Source organism: Microchirus variegatus (genome assembly GCF_963457635.1).
Source record: "Microchirus variegatus genome assembly, chromosome: 20".
NCBI lineage: Eukaryota > Metazoa > Chordata > Actinopteri > Pleuronectiformes > Soleidae > Microchirus > Microchirus variegatus.
Window position 1 is genome coordinate 21,284,231 of NC_139821.1, and position 27,256 is coordinate 21,311,486.

General features: G+C 38.0%; 1 protein-coding gene across 1 annotated transcript; it reads left to right on the top strand.

Moving 5' to 3' along the window:
- mkln1 (muskelin 1, intracellular mediator containing kelch motifs) lies at nt 1–25,864 on the top strand. The gene is made up of 18 exons (XM_083907124.1): nt 1–104; nt 4,599–4,668; nt 5,868–6,010; nt 6,959–7,047; nt 7,139–7,248; nt 10,180–10,372; nt 10,474–10,590; nt 10,751–10,816; nt 11,309–11,421; nt 12,677–12,889; nt 14,702–14,923; nt 15,029–15,158; nt 20,210–20,357; nt 21,374–21,488; nt 22,141–22,280; nt 23,569–23,671; nt 23,886–23,940; nt 25,044–25,864. Exons 1-18 carry the CDS (start codon nt 25–27, stop codon nt 25,163–25,165), a joined length of 2,229 nt encoding a protein of 742 aa, XP_083763250.1. The 5' UTR covers nt 1–24; the 3' UTR covers nt 25,166–25,864.
- Nucleotides 25,865–27,256: the final 1,392 nt, after the last annotated feature.

Genomic DNA, 27,256 nt, shown 5'->3' on the forward strand with positions numbered 1-27,256 from the left:
TCTGCTGTTATTATCTGGAACAAGATGGCTGTCGTTCTCGACAACGGTGTTCTGACATTCAGCGTGTATAAATGGAGCTCGTACTCCTCTACATATTTACCCGAGTGAGTTACGCACACTGTTGTTTGTCAAGCGTGTCTGTTAGAGTGTGTAAGTAGTGACATCGTTTTTCTACTCAATGAACCAATATTTGTTCCCGACGGGCCTAGCTTTCCTATGATCTAAGCTAGCCCGCGTTAGCATTGGCAGCAGTTTAGGGGTGTTTTGTTGGATAAGGTTAGCCGGTGGCTCTCAGTTGTGTATGCTGGTGGCTGTAGCATTTGAGTTAGACCGTTGCTTTTGAATGATTGTAAATTCGATACGATCATGTCTGGAGGTATACGAGACATTTCGAGTAAGTAGACGGTTTTATTTACATCTTGCGGTAGATGGGAGTGAGTTTCTTTTGCTCTATTCTCACTGAACTGCTTTGATTTCACAATGTTAGATATTCCATCGTCAATAACTTTCTGTATCAAGTATGAGTATTTGGCGAGGGTCCGAGCTTGGAGTAGAATTCATCTGCAGGGATGAATGTTGTCATTTAAAAAATGAAATGCCCATGTCTAAGGGCTGTTAGATGAGGAAAAGAAACGTATATTGCTCCTTTTAAATGTTGCAGATTTAGTTAAGAGGCTAGAATATTTTTTGGTTTATCATGTAGCAAAAGGAAAAAAAAGTGCTTCTTGTGTTTTTATGTAAATATTTATATTTAAAGCCACATCTTTATCTGTCTAATCTGAACATTTGCAATAATTTACTGATAACGTGTAATCATGACCTATTACACACTAAAAGGATCAGGGATAATCCCATATTGGTGACCTCCATGGGTTTGTTTTTGACCTTAATGGTTGTTCCTAACTATTATAACTAAAATATATTTAAAATGATTGAAAACAACAACTGGTGTGGGCAGTAAAGCCTGTATAAATTAAATATTATCAGCAGTAGTGATGGAGATGCAAATATCTCCATCACATCAGATGATTCTCTTCATTACCATGCTGCAAGTTAGAGCATTGAAAAATATTATTAAAAATATAAAAAATACCTTTGAATAATGACGCTAGTAATCAGGAATTTTTTTCTTCTTTGCTATAGATGTACTAATTTGATTGTAATTTAGATTAGATTTTAATACCATACCTATTTGAGTTATAACTATGAAGAAACATAGCTTAATTATATTTTTTTGCCAACAAGTATAATTTAAAAAAAAGAAGAAAAAATAAATAAATAAATATGTTCGTAGTCCAATGCTGTAAAGTCCAGAGTAGACCTATTAGTTGTCTGTGCTGGACTTTTGCGGGTCACCTATTAATCAAAAATATGTTAACTTAATTCAAGTTGCTAAAATAACAGTGATTTTAAATGGAAACATATTATGCATCTGTAAAATAACATTACAATAAAAATGTGTATTTAATTTCAAAATCGCAATCAGCAGTGCTGGATACACTAGGCTCCACTGTTAAATTTTGAGATTTTACACATTTCCCTGGTAATCGTTGGAGATTAACCCACGTTTTTAGGACGTTTTTAAGTCATTTTAACTGATCCACAGTTCAGCATTGTTCAGCTTGATTGTGTCGGGTGTCTCTTCCTGTGACAGCACTTTGACCAGATCAGTGGCCGGCAGTCTGGCAGCATCACACATAGTACCTACTTGGCTTGCTTGGAACCTCCCCAGAGCAGGTACAAAAAGTACCTGGTACCAGGTACTATGCCAGTGGAAAAACAACTTAATTGTGCCATGCCGAGGCAGTAGCGCCATTAGTGTTTCTGTGTTATAAGAGTTCTGCATTGCCTTCATGAGCGCCGTCCTGCTCTCTCTCTCTCTCTCTGTTGGGCTGTAGCGATACACTAATCTCACGATAGGATTCACGATACGATACACGATATTCAGCTCAAGTTACGATATATATCACGATATTCAGCCAACGATACGATTCGATATAATTCGATACTTTTACATCATTTTCTGAAAGATTTAAAGGGGACAAAGTGATTTTGGTGACATCTTGCGAGTGTTCCATTTACTTGGATTGTTGTTCCGTTTTTGAATAAAGATGTGGCAATAACAAATGTTTCTTTTTTTTAACCGATTCATCGATTAATCGGAAAAATAATCGACCGATTAATCGATTATTAAAATAATCATTAGTTGCAGCCCTAATCAGCATCAATGAGGGGAATTTCAACAGAGTTGAGGTGAGACCAGGCACTTAACTCTTTCTGCCGTGGAATGTTATCACGGGTCACAGGCATCTTGCACTCAGTTTTATTGAAAACTACTCATAGTAATAAAATGAAAACATTAACACTGTATAACAACAGGAGTGTCTTTTATAAAATCAAAGCTCCATAAGGTGCACATTTAAATAAAAAAAATATCTTAAATAAAAATAGCCTATAAAATAGGCCAATCTTTTTCTGAAATAAATAAGTGTATATGAGAAAAGTACAATATCAAAATGTTTTAGTTTGACAACTATAAATGGCTTTTGAAAATCAAATTACAGATTTTCTTCTCTTATAAAAGAACAAAATATGACAAACCCTAGTAAAGGACAGCATTTATATATAAAGACAACAAAATAAAGTGCTAATTTTAAGAAAAACATTTTTAAACATCAGCTTCAGATTACCTTTTCCTTTTTGTCAACTTATCTGAACAGTCTCAACCAGTTGCAGAAGAAACAGAGCAGCAACTCAATAAACATTTCCCCCTCTTTTATTTTACTTTGATAAACAGTAGTGCTGTCACATGTGCTGCTTGACCACATATCGCTGGTCGACGCTAAATGGTTGACGATAGCTAGCCGGTTTGCAAGACTGTCTGACATCACTGTACATTTGCGGCAGTGCTTCTCGTGCACAATAGTTGCGACTGGGAAGCTCATATCTCGGGTCCATCGTTTTCATTAGCTTTTCATTTACATGTCATGTAACAACATGTGGACATGAGCTGTGCAAAGTCTGATGCTGCTGAAATGAAGCAGAGTGAAATTACAGATGTTTTATTAAAGAGATGTCTGGGCGTCCTCACTTTTGGCACAGCTTGGCATCATCTGTGCCATTTGAGATTTCTTAGGTACTAAATTATTAAAACCCATTTAATTTTATTTATATGTCACTACAGGTCTAAAAAAAAACTTGTTATGAAAAAAAAAAAAAAAAAAAGTATGATAAATGGATGCTCCCTGTGCGGTGCGTAATAACAACTCTGTGACTCTGCTGTGTCTTCAGTTACGCAGCGCCATAGCTCTGGCTTACCTTGGTCAATTAGGGTGATTGACAGCTCGTTTTAAACCTCTAAACCGGTAGAATCAGACCCCGGTCTCCAAATGTGTATGAATCACTTCATTAGCGAGTCAAAAGGACATAAATGCATATGACGCATTTAGGCGGACATTCACCTTTCTCTAATCAGAACGATCTAATGTCGCTCTGTAATGATCAATCAGACCGGGATTTGTTCCCAAAGCATGCTGGAAAGTGTAGTTCTTCATTAGAAGTGGTTTTGTTCCGGTGGAAATAACTTGTTTTGATAAACAGCAAAGGTAAGACAACATTTCTGGTTGTATTTCTTGAAAGTCAGTTGTCGTTTTGCTCTTATTTTGGGGCTGGATCAGTGAATCTTGGTCGTAGAGTGATAAAAATTGTACCGCTAGAATCTGTATATTCTCCGCTGTCCAGCCGACACGTTTCTTTTGTTTACATAATCACGCTGACTCTCTGGTGCCGCTTTTCAATGTGTGCGCGGTGATGTTTTTTTCCACTCCTGCAGTTTGAATCATCAGTGTTTTAACTGTGTTTCGTGAACATCAGAATGGTTTATGTGAGCTTTTAGCTGAGTTTCTGACCTTTCTGTGGGTATGCAGCATGTCTGTGTTTGTTAAAGTTAGACATGGCTTTATGACGCTTTGGTCGCTGAGTCTGACGCTGCCCCCGATCCCGGGGGCAACCGTGAAGAAGAGGTTAATCACGATTAAATATTTTAATCGTTTGACAGCACTAGTGAACAAGAAAATACTGTAAACAGCTTTTTAAAAAACTATATGAACTTAGTAAAAAATACATTAAAATGTAAAGAACCCACATTATAAAATAATATAAATATATAGAACTATAAAATACTGTAAATTACTGAAAAAAACATAAACTGAGTAAAAAAGATATGCATTACACTGTAAATAATCCTCGTCATTTTCCAACTTGCAGAACGATAACTTCACACAGGTTAACGTGAGTTGGGGCCCCTTTAGGGAGGTTTCCTACTGAGATGTCATTGCAAATCGGCCATTGTTTTTAAGGGGGACTGGTAAGTAAAAACAGCCCCCAGGCTCCGAGTGTCGGGGGGCCCCCTATCAGCTCGGGGCCCCAAGCAGTTGCCTGCCTTGCCTTTTCACAAGCTGCGCCTCTGGAACTAGATCATTACTCCCACCTCTTTAACCAGCTCATGTAATGATTTTGCTTTCAGTGTTATGCGAGAGTGTATATAGTACATTTTTTGACATGTATAAATACTCACACCATATTTTTTGTGTTTTTAGGAATATCTTGGTTGACAAACCTAACGATCAGTCTTCCAGGTGGTCCTCGGAGAGCAACTACCCTCCTCAGGTATGTCTACTGGTGATTGGATACATTCCTCTATGACCCCCTTTACACCTGGCATTTAAATGCATCGGATGGCACCTGACCACATGTAAGTGCAGGTTTAAATACACCCAAGGACGGGTTATTGTCCAATCTGCTAAACCTATTCAGGAGGTGGTTGGAGACGCATCATGACCACATGGAACAGTAGCGTAAATGCGATGTGTCTCCAAAGATACTTGGTGGCTTCAGGCACAGCTCGTGTAGCAACAACTTTACTTTCTTTCCCGTCATCAGGCGGGCGGCTGCGTTTTGAACCACCTGTAAACGGTGCAGTGCTGACTGGTCGAGACCAACAAACGAAAAAGAATTGCAATAGTCTAACTGTGAAGTGACAAAAGTGTGAATGACTTTCTCGAGATCATTCCTGGGGAGATAAGCCTTTACTTTTGCTAATAATCTTAGCTGGAAGAAGCTTGTTTTTGCAATAGAACTTATCTGCTTTTTGAACCTAGTCACTGTCCAAAATAACACCAAGGTTCCTTGCAGATGGGTGACAGTAAGGCTTCAGGGTGCCAACGGCGCTGTCATAGACATCTAAGAGATTTTGTTGCCCGAATAAAATAATCTCAGTTTTATTTTTGTTCATGGAGAGAAAGTTCACTTCCATTCAAGATTGAATGTCATTGAGGCAGTCTAAATAAGACCTGGACAGAGGTTTGGTCATTTGTTTTTAAGGGCATATAGATTTGTACGTCGTCTGCACGGCAATGAAATGAGACATTGTACTTTCTAAATATGGATCCCAATGGCAACATATATATCGAAAAGAGGAGAGGGCCCAAAATAGAACCTTGAGGCACCCCACAGCTCAGGGGGGAAGGGGGGAAGTGGCCGAAGTATACTGGCCCAGCTGAATAGAGAAGCTTCTGTCAGAGAGATATGACTGAAACCACTTAAGAACAGTACCCTTAATGCCCACACAGGTGTTTTAAGCAAGACAGGAGGATGTTGTGGATGTCAACCGATAAAAGAAGGTCATTTAAAATTCATAAAAGTGCTGTTTCAGTACTATGGCGTGACTTAAAGCCAGACTTGAACTTCTTGGAAATACCATTTAGATCAATAAAGACTAATTTCTTGTTTTTTTGTTTCTCTCTCTCCCTCTCTCTGTATCCATCTCTTTCTCTCTCCCCCCTCCCTCTCTCTCTTACTTCTTACAGTTTTTAGTCTTAAAAATGGAAAGGCCGGCAGTTGTTCAGAGCATCACGTTTGGGAAGTATGAAAAGACTCATGTCTGTAACCTGAAGAAGTTTAAAGTGTTTGGTGGAATGAGTGAAGATAACATGACCGAACTTTTGTCCAGGTGAGGTGACCCTTTTTATAAACATAGATAAATGTGGTGGTAAAAATAAATATAAAAAATACTCACTTTTACGGAGGCGGCACATTCAAGTGCCCACAAAAAGTTCTCCAGGTACCTGGTTCCGGCCACGGGCACCACCAAAAAGCAGGTCTTTTCCCTCGCAGCCATATCACTTTGAAAACTACATTCTGTCATTGTCGTCTCAGTTTACAAGGCCAAACTAAAGAGAGCGAGAGCCGGTGGTAACTTTTAGCAAAGATGGCGGACACTGTTTACACATTCTGGGAATGAAGTCTCGTCCATTCTGGGAAGTCTCGTCCCCCTATGGGTGAGTCTAAAAAGCGCAGAACTAGTGTTGTAGTTTCAACACTGAAACGAAGTGGTCCCTACTGGGGCGTCAAATGACGCAAAACGTGCCATTTGACGTCCCACTAGGGGCTGCTTAGAAGAGGGAGAACAGTTTTTTTACAGCTAGGTGAAAAACTAAGGGAGGGAAGCACATTTTTTTTTTTATATATATTACTGCTTTTCTAGCAATACAAAGCCACATGCAAATCAGTGAGGTATTCCTTTGACTAATTGATTTTTTTGTGATGATCAAAACCACCGTTTTCAATCTAGACGTTTACAGTGAGCATTTAATAGTGAATAATATGTAATGTTTCAATTGAACTATGAACGACCAATTAGACCAGCCCTAGACGACACTGTGAAGTTCTACAGTGGTCTGGGTCTTGATCATGTATTCAATAGTTTCCCATCTACGGGGCAGTGTTTTTGCAATCCTCAATGTCTAATTATATTGTTGTCATTTTACATGTGAAAGTTGAAAGTTAATTCACATGCAGTGTTCCTACTTTCAAATAAAATAATTATCGGCACTGCTCAAATCTCACTAATATGTTTCAAAACTTCTTCACTATATTCATTCCTCTCTTCTCCTGTCAGTGGCCTGAAGAATGACTACAACAAGGAAACATTCACCTTAAAGCACAAGATTGATGAGCAGATGTTTCCCTGCAGATTTGTTAAAATAGGTAAGAGTTGATCCACTATGCATGTGTGGAAGAGAGAGATATGGTGAATTTAATTTTTACAATGCTTTTCTCTTTCTTTAATCTTTTCCAGTGCCTCTGATGTCCTGGGGTCCCAGTTTTAACTTCAGCATCTGGTATATTGCGCTGCATGGTATTGAAGATCCTGATGTGGTGCAACCTTGCCTTAACTGGTATAGCAAGGTAAATAAAGCACTTGCAACAACTGCCTTCACTACAAAGAAAAAAGGAAATGAGTCCAAAAGACAGAATAAATATAATCAGAAATGAGATATTGCCAATCATCTGTCTTGTATGAAATAGGTGTTTCTCTCCATGCTAATCTGCAGACAGTACAGACGAACAGGAATATTTTACAGTTTTTCTCCGTTTGCTTTGGAGCATTTCCTGATCAATCCCAAGTATTTGAATACTTCAGAGTTGAACATTGAAATTGAACATAGAGCTGCTAATGTGATGGTCTACTCTGCTGTGTAGCAAGAAAAGAAAATATTTTCTGTCATGAAGCAGAGATAAAAATTTAGGTTAGCTTTTATATTTGATGAAAAGGCAACATAAACATAAGCAAATCCAAGAAACAAGTTTACATTTATTTAAGTTGAACAGTCAGACAAAATGGCCAACTACTCAGGCACTGAGACCCAATTACATCACTTCCAGTTACCTGGCGAAAGACAGTTGGGATAGCTCTTGTTGACTGGCACGGTCTGTCTTCTGGGGGTGGTATATCTGTCTGAAGTTAAATTAACAAGTTAATGTATGTAAGTAGACCTCCATGACTCACATATATGTGTCCAGCCATGGCAAAAGCGTTCACAAGTCTACTTCAGGATATTTGGAGTTATTTACAGATTCTGAGAGTGTGATTTCTAAGCTTTCCAACAATGTCAAACACATGTAAATCTGATCATTTTTGAAGAAGATGTGGCCATTTGAATGTAGGCACTCCTCAAACTGCTTTAGGGAGAAATTCAGCCTGAAAGATCTTGACCAACTTGAGGAGCCAGGCCAATAGCTGCTCATTTACATCACATTAACATGGTCACAACCCCCCACCCAGTCTAGCTGTCAGTGACATCTGATGTCTGTTAGCCCACAGGACAGAAACAGTGTAGCAGTTTGAAAACAAAGGAATGAATGTAGTTCATGTCAATGTAGTGTTATTTGCTGTAAGTACTTCAGTGGACTGATAAGAATCAGAATTTACTTTATTGATCTCCAGAGGGAAATACTTCTGTTACAAAAAGCACTTGAATAAAAATGAGAAACAAGAAAGGTGAAAGATAGATACATACTTCAAATATCCAATAAAATATATCTAAGTGTGTGAAGGAGAGTTCAATATTTTCCAGACCATGGACTATATTATCATCCTCAATACCAGTTCCTCCCCCACAATGTGGCTGTACCCACTCTGTCCATCACTGTTGATATGCGGGCTAAATGTATGGGACGGGAAGACTGTCAACAGGGGGCAGAACTCCTGGGTTGCGCAGTAGCTGAAACTCGATAGGCTCTGCATCACTGAGTTTGAGCAAGCACCACACCTGGGGCCTCATGTATAAAAGAGCGCGCAGCTTTCATACTGAAAGAGGGAGTACTCGCAAAATTTGAAAAGTATGTACGCAAAGAAAGTCTCAGATTTATAAAACCGTGTGTGCGGCGAGTCCAGCGCACCTTCTCTTTATACATCCCATCAAACGTGAAACTGAGCGGAGGTGAATGAGTAACACACCACGCCCTCGTTCCACCCACAAATTAATATACAAATGACTGTAAAACGCCCTCTCTGACGCCTTCTTCCTGAAGAACAATGACTAATGCAGCAGCGAAGGAGGAAAATAAAATAAAAAGATGGAAAGTGTGCGATCGACGCATCGATTTATGATGTATAAATTTGAAAAAAGATTATTAATATTTTTTGTTTGTTTGTTTATTTGGAATTGTATATAAACACGAAGGAACTAATGTGAGGGTCACCGCGGCTGCTCTCATATTAATGTTTAAAAAAACTGGCTGTGCATTGATAGTTGATCCTGTAGGTGTTTTTCTGATGTAACATGTTTGTTTACACACGACTTATCCATGTGAGCTGAATTTACAGATCATTTCAACAATCTATAAATGTGTCAGTGTCACGCGTCATCATCCAGTTACGCACACGCGCATTACGCACAGAATAAGCAGATAGAGCTGATTGAGTTACTGCATAATAATGATTCATTACTGTCACTGATTGTGTTGTGGACGCTGGGGAGGGAGGAAGAAGTTGACGAGCGCACATGCATCAGCTGTCTCTTCTGATGAAAGGCGCAGTGGTGGTGGAATAACTTTTTTGCAGTTATTTTGTTATTGTATGGATTAAAATGGGATAAGTAAATGTTCTACTCAACGTTCAAGTCCCATTTTCTTACAACAAATGAGTTGTAGCGTTTAAAACTGACGTGTGTTCATGCGTTCACGTCAGCAGCTGTGTCTATTTACATAAAGAAAATATTAATTTGTGTTAAATCAATTTCAGTTATTTGCTCAAAGTAAGACAGAGAAAAGTGTGACTCACTCACACACACACGAGCGCGCGCGCACACACGTTTGAAGTGTGTGTGTTTGCACGCGGGATCAGTTTTGTCCTCAGTGTCCTCTCTGATCTTATCCACACATGTTCAAACGTACGATGGTGTATCATTGTTGTTCGTCACAGAATAATTCATGTTTGTCACTGTAGACACATTAATAATATCATTTTGAAACACTGTGATAAGTTTCAGAGCTTAATATTGCGGCGTCTCCACCTGACAAGAGTTTGCGCAGCGCTCCGCAAATTCTCACGGCAGCTCGAGAGTTTGCGCTGCGGTCCGCTAGGTTCCACGCCAAGTACATTTTTATAAATGCCATCGTGTGCGTGAAAGCAAGCGTACGCCGTCTTTTTGTGCGTACACACGGTTTATACATGAGGCCCCTGGTAATTAATTTTGATGATCTGATATACTTCAAGGCTGAATATTTTGGACTCATGTTTTTTAAGGTTCAAGTTTGAATCCAGCCCTTTTATATCTCAGTAGATTGGTAAATTGACATATTTGAGCATGTATCCTCTCCATTGTGTTCTTGCAGTACAGAGAGCAGGAAGCTATCCGCCTTTGCCTCAAGCACTTCCGGCAGCATAACTACACAGAGGCCTTTGAGTCGCTGCAGAAAAAGACGCGAATAGCACTAGAGCACCCCATGCTCACCCACCTGCATGATCGACTAGTGCTACAAGGAGACTTTGATGCGTGCGAGGAGCTCATAGACAAAGCTGTGAGAGGTATTGTTTAGATGCCTTTTGAGTTTTTTTCACTAATTAATAGGTAAAGCCTATTTTTTGTAAGTGTTTTGCCATATTTAATAATTGATTCTCATTTTTAGATGGTTTGTTTAACCACTATATCAGCCAGCAAGAGTACAAACCCAGATGGAGTCAGATTATCCCAAAATGTAACAAAGGTACAGGCATCCCAGAAATCAACCGAGATGACATAAACGGTGAGCCTCAGGTTTTAAGCAACACATTTTACCAATCACTTTAATAATTCAGTTTACTTAAAGCTGTGTTGCCTTGTAGCTAAATTAGATTTGTCTTTTGTTTTTGTCATTGTTGCTCTACCTAATTTTCTTCTTTTTTGCCTTCCTCTCTTATTTGCAGGTGATGGAGATGACAACAGGCCAGGAATGAGGGGGGGGCATCAAATGGTCATTGATGTCCAAACTGGTGAGACCCACGCAGCTATTGTCATGACAGTGTTTCCCCTACCATTATATTAGGGGGGCACTCCGTCCCCCCAAACAGCACCCCCTGCCCCCTTTCGAGGACTTATTTGAAAATGTTATACATTTTTGATCATATTGCCCACCACTAAATAACATACATACACGCACAGATTCAGAACAACATGTCAATTTTTACACAGTGAACAAGTACACTGGCTCTCTGTGATGCACGTTCCATGATGCAAATGATGAATCCAATTTTGAGAGATGGGGAGAGAGAATTACAGCAAATTAGACTGTCATGTGTCTCCACATTCTCGATACTTAATCAGAAACACTGATATTCAAATGAATATGTTGAGTGACAGTTTGTACTGAGTGGAGAGATGGAAGAGCACTTAACTATAAAGCTGAATGCACCACAATATAAGAGTTATAGCAATATGTATATATATATATAGCAATAGCAATATATCCTATTTTCTCTCTGCAGAGACTGTCTATCTGTTTGGCGGCTGGGATGGCACACAAGACCTGGCTGACTTTTGGGCTTACAGTGTTCAGGATAATCAGTGGGCCTGCATCTCCAGAGACACAGAGAAAGAGGTGAGAAAGTTTGAAATAATTTTTGTGAGAAGTAACACAATTTAATTTTAAATATAACAATTATTTCTAAATGTATAATCTTAATTGTTAATCCTTTTCTATATTGTATATTCATAGATGTAAATGTATGTTTATTATTTATTACCTTTACCTTGACTGTCTTTGCTGCTGTAACAACATAAATGTCCCTGTAATTGGATGAAAAAGGGCTTATCTTGTCTTTTTCATACTATTTTTGTTGGATAGAAAATTTGTGGTATTATACATGAATAGTACTTACAAAACATTGTATTTTCAAATAGCAGTTTTCACAATTCAAGCAACACTTTTCACAAAGCAAGCAACACATTTTCAGAAGCATTCAAAAATATATTATTTTAATGTTTGAAATTATACGTATGTATATATCTACAGAAATGAAAAGGCTACTTTCTTTTATAAAGTGCACACATTGAGGTTTTTAGTTGTTTAAAAGTTACCTGCTGTGTTGGAACAATAACTAAATGATAAAAAAAAAAAATGTAAATGACCAATCTGTCCACAGTATTTGTCTCTAATATGTAAGTAAACTCGTTTTAGAAAACTTGTAGTGCTTAAAAAAAAGGGGGAAAAAAGTAACACACAGACTAAACTTAACTATTCATGCTTGTAAAGCTGGATAACAAATACATTAACCCATGGCTAATGTTGCATGTCCTTACATGTTTTCTTTCAGCTGCATCCCTGTGGTGCTCCCGTGCTACGATATTTCGCTTTTGCAAAACACACTTTTTAGGTGTATGCATTGTAAAGTGCTCCCACACTTTGGAAGAATTCGGTCTAATCGTTTTCGCCGCCTCTGCGGCATGAATTTCCGTGGTAGGCATCTTTGAACAGTTCACCGCCTATGAGTTAATCATGCGACTCAGCGAATCGATAACTAAATTTGTTGCCAATGCTTTTAGTAAACAATTTTTACCGATTAGTTGCTGCAGCCCTAGTTTTGATTGAGTGGTGATGCCTCTTTGATGAGAGGCCAGTTGCTACTGACTTTTTTAATATCACTTCAAGCCTTGTTCCGAGTGAAGAAAAACTATACAAATACCTTATCAACAAAATATAATTATTTCATGTACCACACAATATTTTTATTGTCAGCCAGTTTTGTTTTTATTTATGATTGAATGAACTTAATGCCCCTCTCTATAAGTCTGGTTTTGATTGCAACATAGAAAGAAGAAGAAGAAGAAAAAAAAAGCTTCTGTTGATTTACCAGAATGGTCCAAGTGCTCGTTCCTGTCACAAGATGTGCATCGACTCCCAGCGGCATCAAATCTACACACTAGGTCGATATCTGGACTCCAGTGTCAGGAACAGCAAGTCTCTGAAGAGTGATTTCTACTGCTATGACATTGATGCAAACACCTGGACACTACTAAGTGAGGACACATCTGCAGATGGAGGGCCAAAGTTGGTGTTTGACCATCAGGTATATTGAATGTGTGACCTCTGAACACATTGTCTTGCACCCACAGATGACCATTGGCAAACATGACCATTAAGGGTTAATGGACAACTCTGTGAAACATATCATTATTATTATTATTATTACAACAATATAATAATAATAATAATAATGATAATAATAATAATGATTAATGATATTCATATGAAGACTGTCTGATCCATTAATGATTCCACGGGTGGTTTCTGCGAGCGATATTGCCCGTGGGCACCCTGTTCGTGACCCCTGCTTTATTTTGTTATACTTTGATGCACTTGGTTAATCATTCTGTGAATGGACTATTGTGTCCATTTTATACACACAGACATTTTTACTAAGCAAATAGACGATACTTAATTTGTCAACTGGCAGGAAAATATATTTATTTACAATAGGAATTTGGTTTGGGTTTTACAATTTAAAAAATAGGGCTGTCATCTTAATACTGAAGCTTGTCATTTTAATGTAAAATCACAGAATTATTGATGTAATTTATGCACTTACTGTATGCATGTACAGGAAAAACTCAAACCCATGCCAAATGTAAGAGCGATTAAGGCTGTCAAAATGATGTTAAAGGTACATTATGTAATAAATCTAAAGCAACTAGCCATAAAATCCTCCCACACCAAAGGAAGTGAGAAATATTTTGATCAATTGTTTTAAAGAACCGCTTTGGGAGGAAAAGTGGGAGACATTGGAACAAAAATAGAAATTTGGGCAAAATGTTCATTTTGACTGCATTAATTCTTCCAATTAACGATAGAGGTAAGCTTCCCCATCTTTGGAGGTCAGATTTAATTTTGGACATTAAAGGCAGGAAATTAGCAGAAAAAAGAGAGTTCAGCGTTCTGGTTACATTGATCCCTAGATACCTAACACCAGACAGGCTACATTTAAAAGGGATGTCAGACTGTTTGAGCAGTGATGCTGAAGCATTGACAGGGTAGCATTCACTTTTAGATATATTTACTTTGTAGCCTGAGAATGATCCAAATCTCTGAAAAGTAGATACGATTGTTGGGATGGAACGGACAGGATCTGAGACATACAGCAATAAATCATCAGCATACAATGATAACTTAAATTCTGTGCGTGAAAATCCCAGTAAAAATGGAAGAGGACTTCAGAAAGATTGACAAGGGCTCTATAGCTAGTGCAAACAATAGGGGAGATAAAGGACACCCCTGCCTGGTGCCACGGGCAAGAGTGAAAAAAACTGGACTGGATATTATTGGTGGAAATAATAGCTTGTGGAGATGTATAGAGGAGACGTATCCACGAAATAAAAACATTTCCCAGCCCAAATTTCTTCAGTACAGTGGTTGTATAGGTGGTTTAGCTTTTGGAGGAGGCCTTTTGTTCGGTAAGAGGTCGGCGTTGAGTAGAAAATATGGTAGTGGGGAAAACACACACCGAAAAAACGATACAAAAGTGTGCCTAAAAATGTTTTTGTTAAAGTTGTTGCAGGAGCTCAGAGAGGCGCGTCCTACTCCATCAGTCTCGACCCCGGAAGTCAATCAATGTTGTATTAGTTAGCTTCTTGTTTACATGTTTCATTATTATTATTGGTCCATGATTTATCCTCTCCTGTATTGTACACTGGCGCATTACAGAGTCACCAGGCTGTTTTGGATTGTATTGATAGATGGATCAGTTGGACAACTATTTTGAAAGGAAACTTTCCATACATGTTCACGTTCAATCTCAAGCTTTGGTGAATGCAGAGGAGCATCGTTTTTTTTTGTGTGAAATGAATGCATTGTTGTTTCCTTTATCTCGTGATCTTTGTTGCAGATGTGCATGGATTCAGAGAAGCACATGATCTACACTTTTGGTGGTCGGATCCTGACATGTAGTGGAAGTGTGGAAGACGCTCGAACATCAGAGCCTCAATTCAGTGGCCTGTACGCCTACCATTGCCAGGATGGAACATGGAGCCTCTTGCGTGAAGACTCGTGTAACGCTGGGCCAGAAGACATCCAATCTCGCATTGGACACTGCATGCTCTTCCACACTGTCAGTACATATAGCAGACCTGAAAACATATTTTGGGTTAATTTCTATCTTATTTCTATCTGTTTTTCTCTTCATTTACTATAACTCATAATCTTCTTTCCACAGAGGAATCGCTGTCTTTATGTTTTTGGTGGTCAGAGGTCAAAAACATATCTCAACGATTTCTTCAGCTATGATGTTGATGGAGACCATGTAGAGATCATATCTGATGGGACAAAGAAGGACTCTGGCATGGGTAAGTCGCCAAACCATTCCACACTGTTTCATTGTAATTGCTTTTTAAATCATCTTTTTAAAAACATCCAAATGCAATTGGGACACAAAAACAAACTCTATTCAAAAAATGTAACCCTGAAGTTTGTGGCCTCGTTTTGTTTCAGGACAAATAAAACTGGGCTATAGGTTAGACCGGAGGTCTCTAAACTTGCAGCCTGCGGGCACATGCAACCCCCTTATCGATTTCATGCAGCCCACCACTTAATATAATGTTATCATTACACCTGCTCTTCGGTATAAAGACAGCACATGTTGGAGCACTGAGGAGAGAGATTGAGAGGTAGAGCATAGCCAGGAGCCTGTGCACAGCAAGGCAGAGTTGGACAGCTGAAGTGAAACTTAACTCGTAGCAAGTGCAGTGGCAGAAGTGAAATGGCGAATGGCTATGTGCTACATGCAACAAATGCTTCTCAAAACCAAAAATGAACAAGTATAGTTTTGAGAAGCATTTATTTTCTGTTGGACTTAACTCCTAACAAAGCTGAAATATCAGTCTTTTAACACAATGCTGCTCATAACACTTCAATCTGTCTGCACTGTTTGTAGAAATAATGCTTGTCCTTGTTCTACAACTCGGAAAAAGATGAGCTTTGGTGTAAAAGTAAATACAAATGTAAACCCACAATGACTCCATGCATTTTGTAGCACTCACACCAACAATTAGGACAGTGCTTCTCAATTATTTTCTGTTTTGCCCCCCTCCCCCCCCAGGATGAGGAAAACATTTCACACCTCCCCCCACTCTCCTCCATGACTGTAAATAGTATAATGTGTCTATAACTATAATTTATTGTACATAACATTGTATGCTTATTAACATTTAAGAAAACAAAATATAGATCAGCTTACAACAAAGACCACAGGGTTTTTAGTAGGGATGCACCGATCCACCTTTTTTCACTTCCGATCCGATCCTGATATCTGACTTTAGATAGCTGCTGATACTCCGATACTATTCCGATATGGATGCTCTGTTTGCTTTAATATTATTATCATCATTGTTTTTATCATCATTTTGATTATAAGGCTACCCTCAGGGGTCCCTCGGCCCTTTTCGTGGCTTTCTGTTTTTTAATTGTTAAGCCATTTTGTCTGTGTTGAATGGATATAGCTAAAATTTTCCAAAGGTTATTAAATTTTGGTAAACTTTAGAACTGTCATCTCACTTTCTTAAATTAGCCTAAAATGGCTAAGCAGCGCGAGAACTAACTAAAGTGTTTCTTCGTGGCAGAAAATGGCCACCTTCCCAAAAACTGCTATAAAAACATTATATATTAATATTTTTTTCCACTTTAAATTGTCACTCTTTTAAAGCTACTTCAGCCTGAAATATATATATCAAATATTAATAATATTTTTTTAATTTTAACCCTTCAAAGGCCGGTTTGTTTTCACAACTCCACTGTTTTTTTACATAAAAAAACACAAAAACTACAATAATTCCTGTAAAATACATTTCAAGGAATATTTGGTTATTATCATTTTAAGGCCCTAAGATGGGTCAATGATTGACAGCAAGATTTTGATTGCATTGTTAGTTTGTCTGCAGTAGCAGATTTAAAATAAACTAACCTAATGTGTTCTTCGAGCCTGAAATCGCTCCATTGAAAACCATTGAAAATACTATTTTTGATCAGACATTTATCTTAACATGAAATAATGCATTTCTTGATATTAAGGTTTCACGTTGGACTACGAGCATTAAATTTAATATTTTTATATTTGTCCACCAGGTGGCGCTATGTTTTCCCATTCAAAGCATTGAGCAAAGTTTCACTGTTTTTTGCACACATTTCTTGCTACTAAAATGATAATTGTGTGCCACTGTTGATGTTGGATAATGTGTATGTGTTAAAAAATTGTCTGAGTGTGTATTTTATGTCCAACTTCATAAGACTTTTTTCTTAGAAGACCACAGTCAGCGTTATAAAATCTTTCAATAATAAAAACAGCGATTCGCCTTTTAGCACTTCAAAGATAGCTCAGCAGCAGGAACCAAAACAAGGTTGGACTTGTTTTGAGTCTTGCTGAGATAGTTCTAGTATGCAGATGCACTGCAGCCATGGTTATAAGTATGAGCAGTAGTGCAGCAGCAGTCATTTTGGAAATGGAAAGACTTTACACCACACAAGAGGCTTTGGAAATGATCATGAACTCTGAGGATTCAGAGGCCGACATGGATGAGGCCTCAGAAATAGAAACAGACCAGCTGTTGTCCAACTCATCTGAAGACTGATCTGAAGATGAGAGTGAAGTGGAGGTGGATGATGCTTTTATGAAGACACACACAATGGTCTCTTCCATCCCCTGAGGAGGCAAGAATGGAGCCTCCTCAGGAAGAGAGAAGGGAAATATTACAACAGATGCAAGAGGTGACAATAACCTTGATCAGGTACGTGCCATTACGCATCAGTTACTCACACATTTATTTATTGTTACTCTAATGTTCTTGTCTAAAATGTATGTCAGTTTTTTTGTTGCAAATGTCCTTTATTTGGCATAACATAAATAATATATGTATCATGAGAAAGAATACTTGGATACATTTTTTTATATTGTTGTTTCAAGTGTTGTTTTACTTTTGTTAGGTTTTTGGCACAAACCCCTGCAGAAGGAGAATACATAGGTAGCAACTGGACCTTTCCACAACCTGGTTGATGTTTGGCTGTATAACACCTTTATGCTGTGGTGGGAGAGATGCTGGTGACCCCCCCACACATCGAGAGGAGAGGGCGGCTTCCCTGCTCATCAGCTGCTGCAGGAATGGTTGCATACCTGCAGGGTGCTGATGCTGCAGGTCCCTTTCTCATGAGTAAATGTGAGGACAGGAGGCTGTGTCATTTTTGCACTGATAGAAAGACAAGAGTTGGTAACACCTGCTGCAAATGTAGGGAGTTTACGTGCAAAGACCAAAGTCTGTACATTTGGAGTCTCTCTCACATGCTGCAGTCAGTCAGTCAGTCAGTCAGCCACTCACTCACTGACTCAGTCACTCACCCACTCACTCACTCACTCACTCACTCACTCACTCAGTCACTGACTCACTCACCATCTCTATCTTTTCCTTTCTACCATCTCCAACAACACACCTAACTGCCCCATGTTTCATATTCAATGTTCATATTTCAGTGTCCTTCTTTGCAAAATAAATGTTTGTTTCAGGTTCAACTTATTATTGTTTGTTTATTAATCTTAAAACAAAATATGGTAATAATTATTTAGCAGGGAAAAAAACATTTCGCTTGTAGCAGGAGACTGATTCAAACATTAATATAATGGCCTTTAAAGGGATAAAATACCAAAAATATAATTAATATTTGACATGTATATTTCAGGATGAAGTGGTTTGAAAAGATAGACTAATTTATATTTTATATAATATTACAGGAGTTTTTGGCAAGTTGATATTTGCTGCTGCTAGGATCGAATTTTTGCAAGAATAATAACAATGCATCAAAATCAATGTTTCTGCTAATCATTGACTCATCCCAGGGCCTAATAATAATTATGATAAAATCCTCCTTGAAATGTATTTTATGGAAGTTATTGTTGTTTTTTGTTGTTTTTCAATTAAACACAGTGGAGTTGTGAAAACAAAGTGACCTTTGGGGTAAATTTCAAAAATATAATTAATATTTGACATGTATATGTCAGGCTGAAGTAGCTTTAAAAGACTGACAATTTAAAGTGGAAAAAAAATATTAATAGACAATGTTTTATAGCAGCTTTTGGGAAGGGGCTGTTTTCTGCCACGAAGAACACTTTAGGGATTTTTTTGGAAAAATCTGACATTGCAAAAAAAATAACAGTGCTTCAAAATAAATGTTTCTGCCAATCATTGACCCATCTCAAGGTCCAATAGTGAGTACAATCAAATTCCTCTTGAAATGTATTTTATGGAAGTTATTGTTTTTTGTTTTTTTTCAATAAGAAAACAGTGGCGTTGTGAAAACAAACTGGCCTTTAAAGGGTTAAAATTTCAAAAATATTATTAATATTTGATATGTATATTTCAGGCTGAAGTAGCTTTAAAAGACTGACTAATTTAAAGTGGAAAAAATATTAACATATAATATTTTGACAGCAGTATTTGGCAAGGGGCTGTTTTCTGCATCGAAGAACACTTTAGGGACTTTTTTAAAGGGATTGCTGAGGGTTAATAAACTCCTTTATACAGGCAAGTATGATATGTACGACTTTTACAATGTTTATAGCGACTTTACAGACCCCTGGCGACACACACACACCCAGTGAGCGCAGAGCAGCGCACACACAAACGGAGTCACAGACACACACACATAAACGGAATGTTCAATCTCCAAACACAACGCGATGCCGGCGTTTTAAATAAAAAAATAAATACATAAATAGCGTCTCCGTGTTAATACCGGCTAACGTGAACCCTGGCTTGGCGGAGGCATTGTTTTTATGCCGCCGTCAGTACTGTTCTCCTCAGCGAGCAGGCGTTTAAAACGGTGACGGCTGGGATTACGTCGGCTGCATGTTGCGGAGCTGAACTTCCTGGTTAACTCCTGGTCAATCATGCTCGCCTGCTAGCTGGCTGTAAACTATGGAATGGATTTCCTGAACGGAGTCGTGCATCATTAATCCACGTCTCATGAAACCCATTCCACTTTTTTGCAGCCAGCTAGCAGAGCAGTCAGGGAATCACTTGTGGAGACATTTCAGCAGACACACACACACAGACGGATCGGAAATTTCCGATCCAACTACAGAGATTTTCGATCCGTCAATTACGTCTGTATCGGAACCCGATACCGATACTGGCACATACTGCTTATGTGTTATCTAAATTACTTTGCATCATAAACATTTGCTGTTTGTATTGTGAACTCTTTGTAATTGAATATCAAACAACCAAATTGAAATTCAGTTGAAATATAGTTTTCATTGTGATATCAAGATAAAATATTGTCAAATTTAAAATGTTAGGATAAAATAAAGAATTTAAAAAATAACTAGTCTAGTACTAACTAGTATTTTGCACAGTGCCGATGACGGGCTTTACCCAGAGAGCCACCATAGACCCCGAGCTCAATGAAATCCATGTGCTGTCAGGCCTCAGCAAAGACAAGGACAAACGTGAGGAGAATGTCCGTAACTCCTTCTGGATCTATGACATTGCCCGCAACAACTGGTAGGAGGCTGACAAATGAATGAAAAATAACACATACATTCTTTGGCTGCAAATTATCACCACTACAGTGAGAAAAGCTTGCAGGACATGCTTCCACACATGTGGATCTTGGCTTTAACAAAGCTTCACCACACAGAAAGCAATGACCCTGCATTAAGAAATACACAAGCTCAGATGTCATTAACTTGTAACTTTTTTTTTAACAATTCTCAACAAATTTCATTGTGGTTCCACAACCTATCCACATACATTCTCAGTTACTCATTCCATTGAATTTTAATATGTTTATGTCATATGCATAGTATAATACTTCTGGGTGGGCGGAGCTAATGGAAGTACATTAGAAATTTGTTTGGAATCACGAGAGCAACAATTGTACCAACAACTATGTGTGATTTGGACACAAAAGAAAAAATGAAAAATGTATCATTTTATGCAAATTTGACCAATTATAATTCCCCAAATATTCCTCAAGAAAATTTGGACTGTGCCTAACACACTCACCAAATTTTCTCCAGATCAGACTACTTTTGTCTGATCCTAACCTAACTTCTGGGGGCACTGTCGGCCCTGGCACATTTGTGCTCAGGCCCTAATTAAAGGTCTCCTATTGTGCAAAATCAACTTTTTAATCTTTTAGTACTTATATTTGGGACTCAGTGGGCCAAATCAGGCACAAAACCGAGCGTTCTGAAAAAGGCTGTTTTGGCTGAGTTATTGAACTGCTATTGTGCTTCATCCTTATGATGTTTTGACTAAAGTGTGACACAGACATGTTCATTAGGGCACCAGGACCTAGTTTAACTTGGGTTAATAGGGTGTAATATGGGACCTTTAAGATAATAATAAAAAAAAAAAAATTACAAAGGGCTGAATACTTTTGCAATGCACTAAAGTATACTTTTGGGGACACATTTGAGGCAGTTAAGTGGGTTAACATATAACTGGTGTGTACATAGTAAAATTTGTTTTCATTGAATGTTTAACTCCTTGTTTTCATGCCTATTTCTGCTTAGGTCATGTGTGTATAAGAATGATCAGACAGTGAAAGATAATCCGAGTAAAGCCCTCCAGGAGGAGGAGCCATGCCCACGCTTTGCACACCAGCTGGTGTATGATGAAATGCACAAGGTAAGGTACAGGGTACTATAAAAGACCCTAATGGTGATGGTCTAAATCCCATTTTTGAGAACAGTCAGCTTTTTTTGGCCTTTTAATTCATCCTAGGACTCAGTAAAGTGATAGTTCAGGTGCAGAGAGTTTTCTTTGCACCAAAGAGTTTAACGTAGTTTTATGTGCGAATCAAATGGCACGTCCTGGTCAAAAATAACCTCACAGTGGAACTGGAAGAAATGGAGATGTCCTCTAAAGTGACAATGTGGTCGGAGAGTTTTTCTCGAAGGTGTTTTGGGCCAAGTATAATGACTTCAGTTTTTTCTGAGTTTAAAAGTAGAAAGTTACAGGTCATCCAGGACTTAATGTCTCTGAGACATTCCTGGAGTTCAACAACCTGATTTATTTCATCCGGCCACATTGATATAACTGCGTGTCATCTGCATAATGATGTAAGTGTATGTTGTGCTTTCTAATAATGTTTCCTACAGGAAGCATGTATAAAGTAAAAAGTATAGGCCCAAGCACGGAGCCCTGTGGAACTCAACAATTAACTTATGTTTGCAATGTTTATGCAATTACCTAAAGTTCAGCGGAGTGTCCTCTGGATCGAGGTTTTAAGTAAAGGGTGGAATATAATGGAATATTTGATTATTGTGTTTCGTTCCAGGTTCATTACCTCTTTGGTGGAAACCCTGGAAAGTCTTGTTCTCCCAAGATGCGTTTGGATGATTTTTGGTCTCTCAAACTGTGCAGGCCCTCTAAGGAGTATCTGCTTCGTCACTGCAGATACCTCATCAGGAAATACAGGTGTGTTGCTCTTTTAACCCCAGCACACTTTTAATACTTCCATACAGTATTAACGCAGATAAAAATTAGTTTTTTATCATCAAGATGTATTAAGTTCTTTTTATTATTTTATTATTTCAACACCTGTCGAGGTTAATTTTTTGGGCCAGCATACAGCATAACTCAAAAAGTAAGTGACATAGTTTGACTAATAATGTGGCCCAGTTTTCTCCTTGTGTGTGCGTGGGTTTTCTCTAGACTTTCTGGCTCCCTCCCACAGTCCAAAAACATACACATTTTGGGATTAGCTATATTCACCATAGGTGTGAATGTGAGACTGAATGGTTTTTGTCTCTATATGTGGCCCTGCGATGGACTGGCGAACTGTCTAGGTTGTACCCCGCCTATTGCCCTATGTCAGCTGAGACAGGCACAGCACCCCCTGCGACCCTCTGGTGGAGGATAAAGCAGAAGATGATGGATGGATGTGGCCCAATTTAGAAATTATTAGATATTATTTCTATAGCGCATAAAAAAAAAAAACAACAGTGGACCAAAATGATGTACAAACCATACAAATATAAAATAAACTGACAATATACACAGTATATAAACTCTCACACACAAACGTAAATAATGAAAACATTAAAAAGAAGAAAACAAAACACTGAAATAAGAAAGTAGTGTGAGTACTTTCTCTTTTTATTATGCCTTTTTTATTATGCCAAGTTGATCTTTTTTTTTAACGATGCATTATTTATTATTAGGGCTGTCGAAATAATAAATACAGGGTAGCTGTGGATTAATCATGATTAATTATCATTCGTAAATATGCCAGAAAAATTAAAATGTTCTCTTTATATTGTTGTAGGAACGGAGAGATAAATAAAGTATGTGAACATTTAAATGTAAAGAACAATAAACTACTGTAAATAACTTTTTTTAAAAACCTTTACACACTTAGTAAAACAAATAAACATTTCATTGTAAAGAAATTATTATAAGACGATATAAATATATAGAAAAAATAAAATACTGTAAATAACTTAAATAAAAAAAATAATTTTGACAGCCCTATTTATTATCTTAAGAATTAAGATCATGAAAATGGAAGCTGACATTAAATTCGTTTAATTTGAAGTATTATGGTCATAACAAAAAGGTTGTTCCATGTGCATTTGTTAGTGGAGGTTGACATTTTACACCGTTAAAGACCTACAACTAAAAATGCAGTGCCTTGTGTCTTGTGCAGTCTAGTGTTTAGTTCCTCTTAATGTAATCATATATTTGGTGTGTTTTCATTGTTCAGGTTTGAGGAAAAAGCTCAGTCAGAGCCAATAACTGCACTAAAGTACCTTCAGAATGATCTGTCTCTCACTGTAGACCACACAGACCCCAGTGAGACCCAAGAGGTATGGCTTTTTATTTTTGTATGAATGTTCGTTGTCTTTACATGTTATACGTCTTTTTTAAAAAGAGGTTAAAGGTAAAGTTAAGAACATACAGACGGTTACGTTGGATGTAGTGTTAGAATGACCACCATAGTGGAAGCCTCATCTGCTTAAGCTGTTTGATTGTTCAGCACTGTACAATGTCACATTTGCTCAGACTGCTTTGTACTTTTAGTTTCAGCTCCTGCCCTCGGCTCTCTTCAAGTCTGGCTCTGATTTCATCCCACTGGGTAAAAACATGACCTAATTACATACTAGGTCTACATCCACGCTACTATGGTTTCAACTTAGAAATGTGGTTTTCAAAGCTAAAATGAATTAATATAATAATAATAACTGTACGTCACTAACTTTAAGTGCCACTGCATATGTGCGTGCTGGTAAAATATGAAACTGATTTTCTTCAGAATGTATGACAAGACATCCCGATGATGTTCTAATCTTATTTTAAAAGACAACATGAATTGGAGTGTTGACAAAGCTAGCTAAAATCCTGAACCTACAGTTGTGCTCATAAGTTTACATACCCTGGCAGAATTTAGGATTTCTTGGCCATTTTTTCAGAGAATATGAATGATAACACAAAAACTCATGACTAGGGGTTTGCTGAAGCCATTTATTGTCAAACGACTGTGTTTACTCTTTTAAACTTTGCACACAGTATTTATGGTAGGTGGGACTACCTGTGGCAGACGGACACTTTCACCAGCCAATCAGGATTGGCGTGATGAGATTAATGCTTCTGAGGGCTGCAGCAGGGCCGTGCATCCCATAGTGAGACATCTCACTAGATTTGTGTTGTATTTATGATTTAAAAAGAGTAAACACAGTCGTTTGACAATAAATGGCTTCAGCCAACCACTAGTCATGAGTGAAAGAAAAGTTTTTGTGTTATCATTCATATTCTCTGAAAAATGGCCAAGAAATGGTAAATTCTGCCCTGGTATATAAACTTATGAGCACAACTGTAACATTAAGTGAATGATCCACTTTATCTTTGTAGCCATGTAGTTAAAATAAATAATGGGAAACTCATAGTGTCATGATAACGGTAATTCTTATTATATGTTGATTTTCTCAAATTTGAGTTTTTATAATTACACTGATAAATGTGTGTGTTTTTGTTTCTGTTAACTTTTGATTTAGCATACAGTTGGCATTCTTTTTTAATATTAGTTTTCATAATGTTTCTTTGAAATGACCCTCTTCAGTCGACCTTTAGGGATTATCTGTCTTTCTCCCCTTTATTTTCCTGTTTTGGCTGTGTGGATATGAGTTGTGAATCAGAAGCTGATACAAAAAAAGCAGCAGTAACCGTTGTTTTCACTGTCAGGTTTTTCAGATGTGGACCAGACGTATGCTCAGCGGACACAGCTCTTTGACACACTCGTCAACTTCTTCCCAGATAGTATGACCCCGCCCAAGGGCAACCTAGTAGACCTCATCACGCTTTAGCCCCTCTCCTCTCTGACACATCCCTCCATCACCCATCACTCCTCCCACTGGACTGGCTAAGAAGGTCATGAACCAAACAAGTTATCTTTCTCTTCCAGAAATGTGTTTGTGGAAGTTCACTTGGTGTGGATTAGCTGTGCTTCATCACAGTGGCATGCTGCTGTCACAATCTGTGTAAATACTGGTGAATGTCATAATGATTAACATCACTTTCATTTCAATCTTTATCAGCTGAGGTGTCTTTTTTTGTTTCAGCCCAAAACAAAAGATTTCCACCGTTTTCTTTTCAGTCATTTTTCTATGAAAGTGTTCATATTTTTACCCACACAAATGTCTTCAAAGTCCACTATCAGCATCCATATCTGTATGCATGTTGGAGGGAAAGCAAAGTATGATGGCTCATTCAGGCCCATTATAGTGAAAGCCCAAAAAAAATTGCTCTTAAGTTGAATTTTACAGCTAGGTGTCAGCTATCTGCTACTCTCACAAATGATTTAATCTTATAATCTTAGGACACATCTATTAATTACATCTTATATTTTGATGGTTTTTCAGAATGCCTAGATTCACACATAGAAACCCTCTGGCTCTACATGGAATACTCACTAGGATTTGGCAGAAATCCAAATTTTGACAAGGTGAAACACATTTTGCCCCAGTATTACAATAATACAAACTTATGGACTTAAAGGCAACAACAGCTGAGTTTCCTGATTTCCTCTTTCACTGAAGTGGTAGCATAATAGCATCCAGTCAATAAAGTTCATGAAATGTCATGTTCTGAATCAACAGATAAGTGAAACTTACTAATGAAACTGAAAAGCCAGCCTCACAGACAGATATGTTAGACCAAACAGGTTTTACATAAGATATACTTTATAAAAACCCTAATTTATGCATATTGCCAAGCTGTTTTTTTTTCTGAAGTCATAATTAAACTGATTGAATGTTTGGTGCTTTGACATGGTTTAAACCATTGGTTCTCAAAGTGCGGCCCGGGGGCCAATGGCGGCCTGCAGAAACATTTCTGGCGGCCCCACAATGAATTACAGTTGATAGTTTTAATCCAGGAGCGACTAAGCTTGTTAAATGTTTATTGGACATTACTGGATACAGACCAATAAGTGTAAACAAAAATACTGGGTATTTACCTGGTTTCTTTATGGTGAATTTTAGTGTATTATTGTGTTATAAGCTGGTAATAAGCAGGTAGCTACAGCCCCCAATTACTAGCTATTTACCCAGTAAATATATGGTAACAGAAATGTGTTACTTGGTATTAACCTGTAATTAGAAGGTAAGAACAATGGCCAAAATACTGGGTAATTACCCAGTAAATTATAAAGCGTTATTATATTAACGCTTAAATTACATTATATTAACGCTTATATTACTTAACGCTAAACTGTAGAACTGCAAAATTATTACAAATGGGATTTATTTCTGTTTTTTTCCTTTGGCGGCCCTCAGTCCAATGTTGGGTTCCTAAATTGGCCTCAGGTATCAACACTTTGAGAACCCCTGGTTCAAAGGTTACATTCATCCAGAGATGAGTAGAATGAGCTTAACTCTGAAATGAAATAGCGACCATCTAATTTACATACACAGAAATCTGACCATGCTTATCTTGAAGTACACATCCATTATCCATTATCTACCGCTTTATCCTCCACGAGGGTCGCGGTGGGCGGTGCTGTGCCCATCTCAGCTGACATAGGGGCGATAAGCGGGGTCACACCCTGGACAGTTCACCAGTCCATCACACATATAGAGACAAACAACCATTCACTCTCACAATTACGGTCAATTAGAGTGACCAATTTACCTAATCCCCATATTGCATGTTTTTTGACCCACAAACACACAGGGAGATCATGAGACCATGCAAACTCCATGCAGAAAGAGCCTTGCTCCAACCCAGGTCTTTCTTGCTGCAAAGGCAAGGGTGATTACCACTACACCAAACATGTGGTCCTCCTGTCATACAATCGTACTATGATTTTGGTGTCGACTGCAGTTGGTGGTAGTAAGTCTTGAACACAATTGTTTTTCAGCACGAGTAACATAATTGAATTTTCAAATACTAATCTG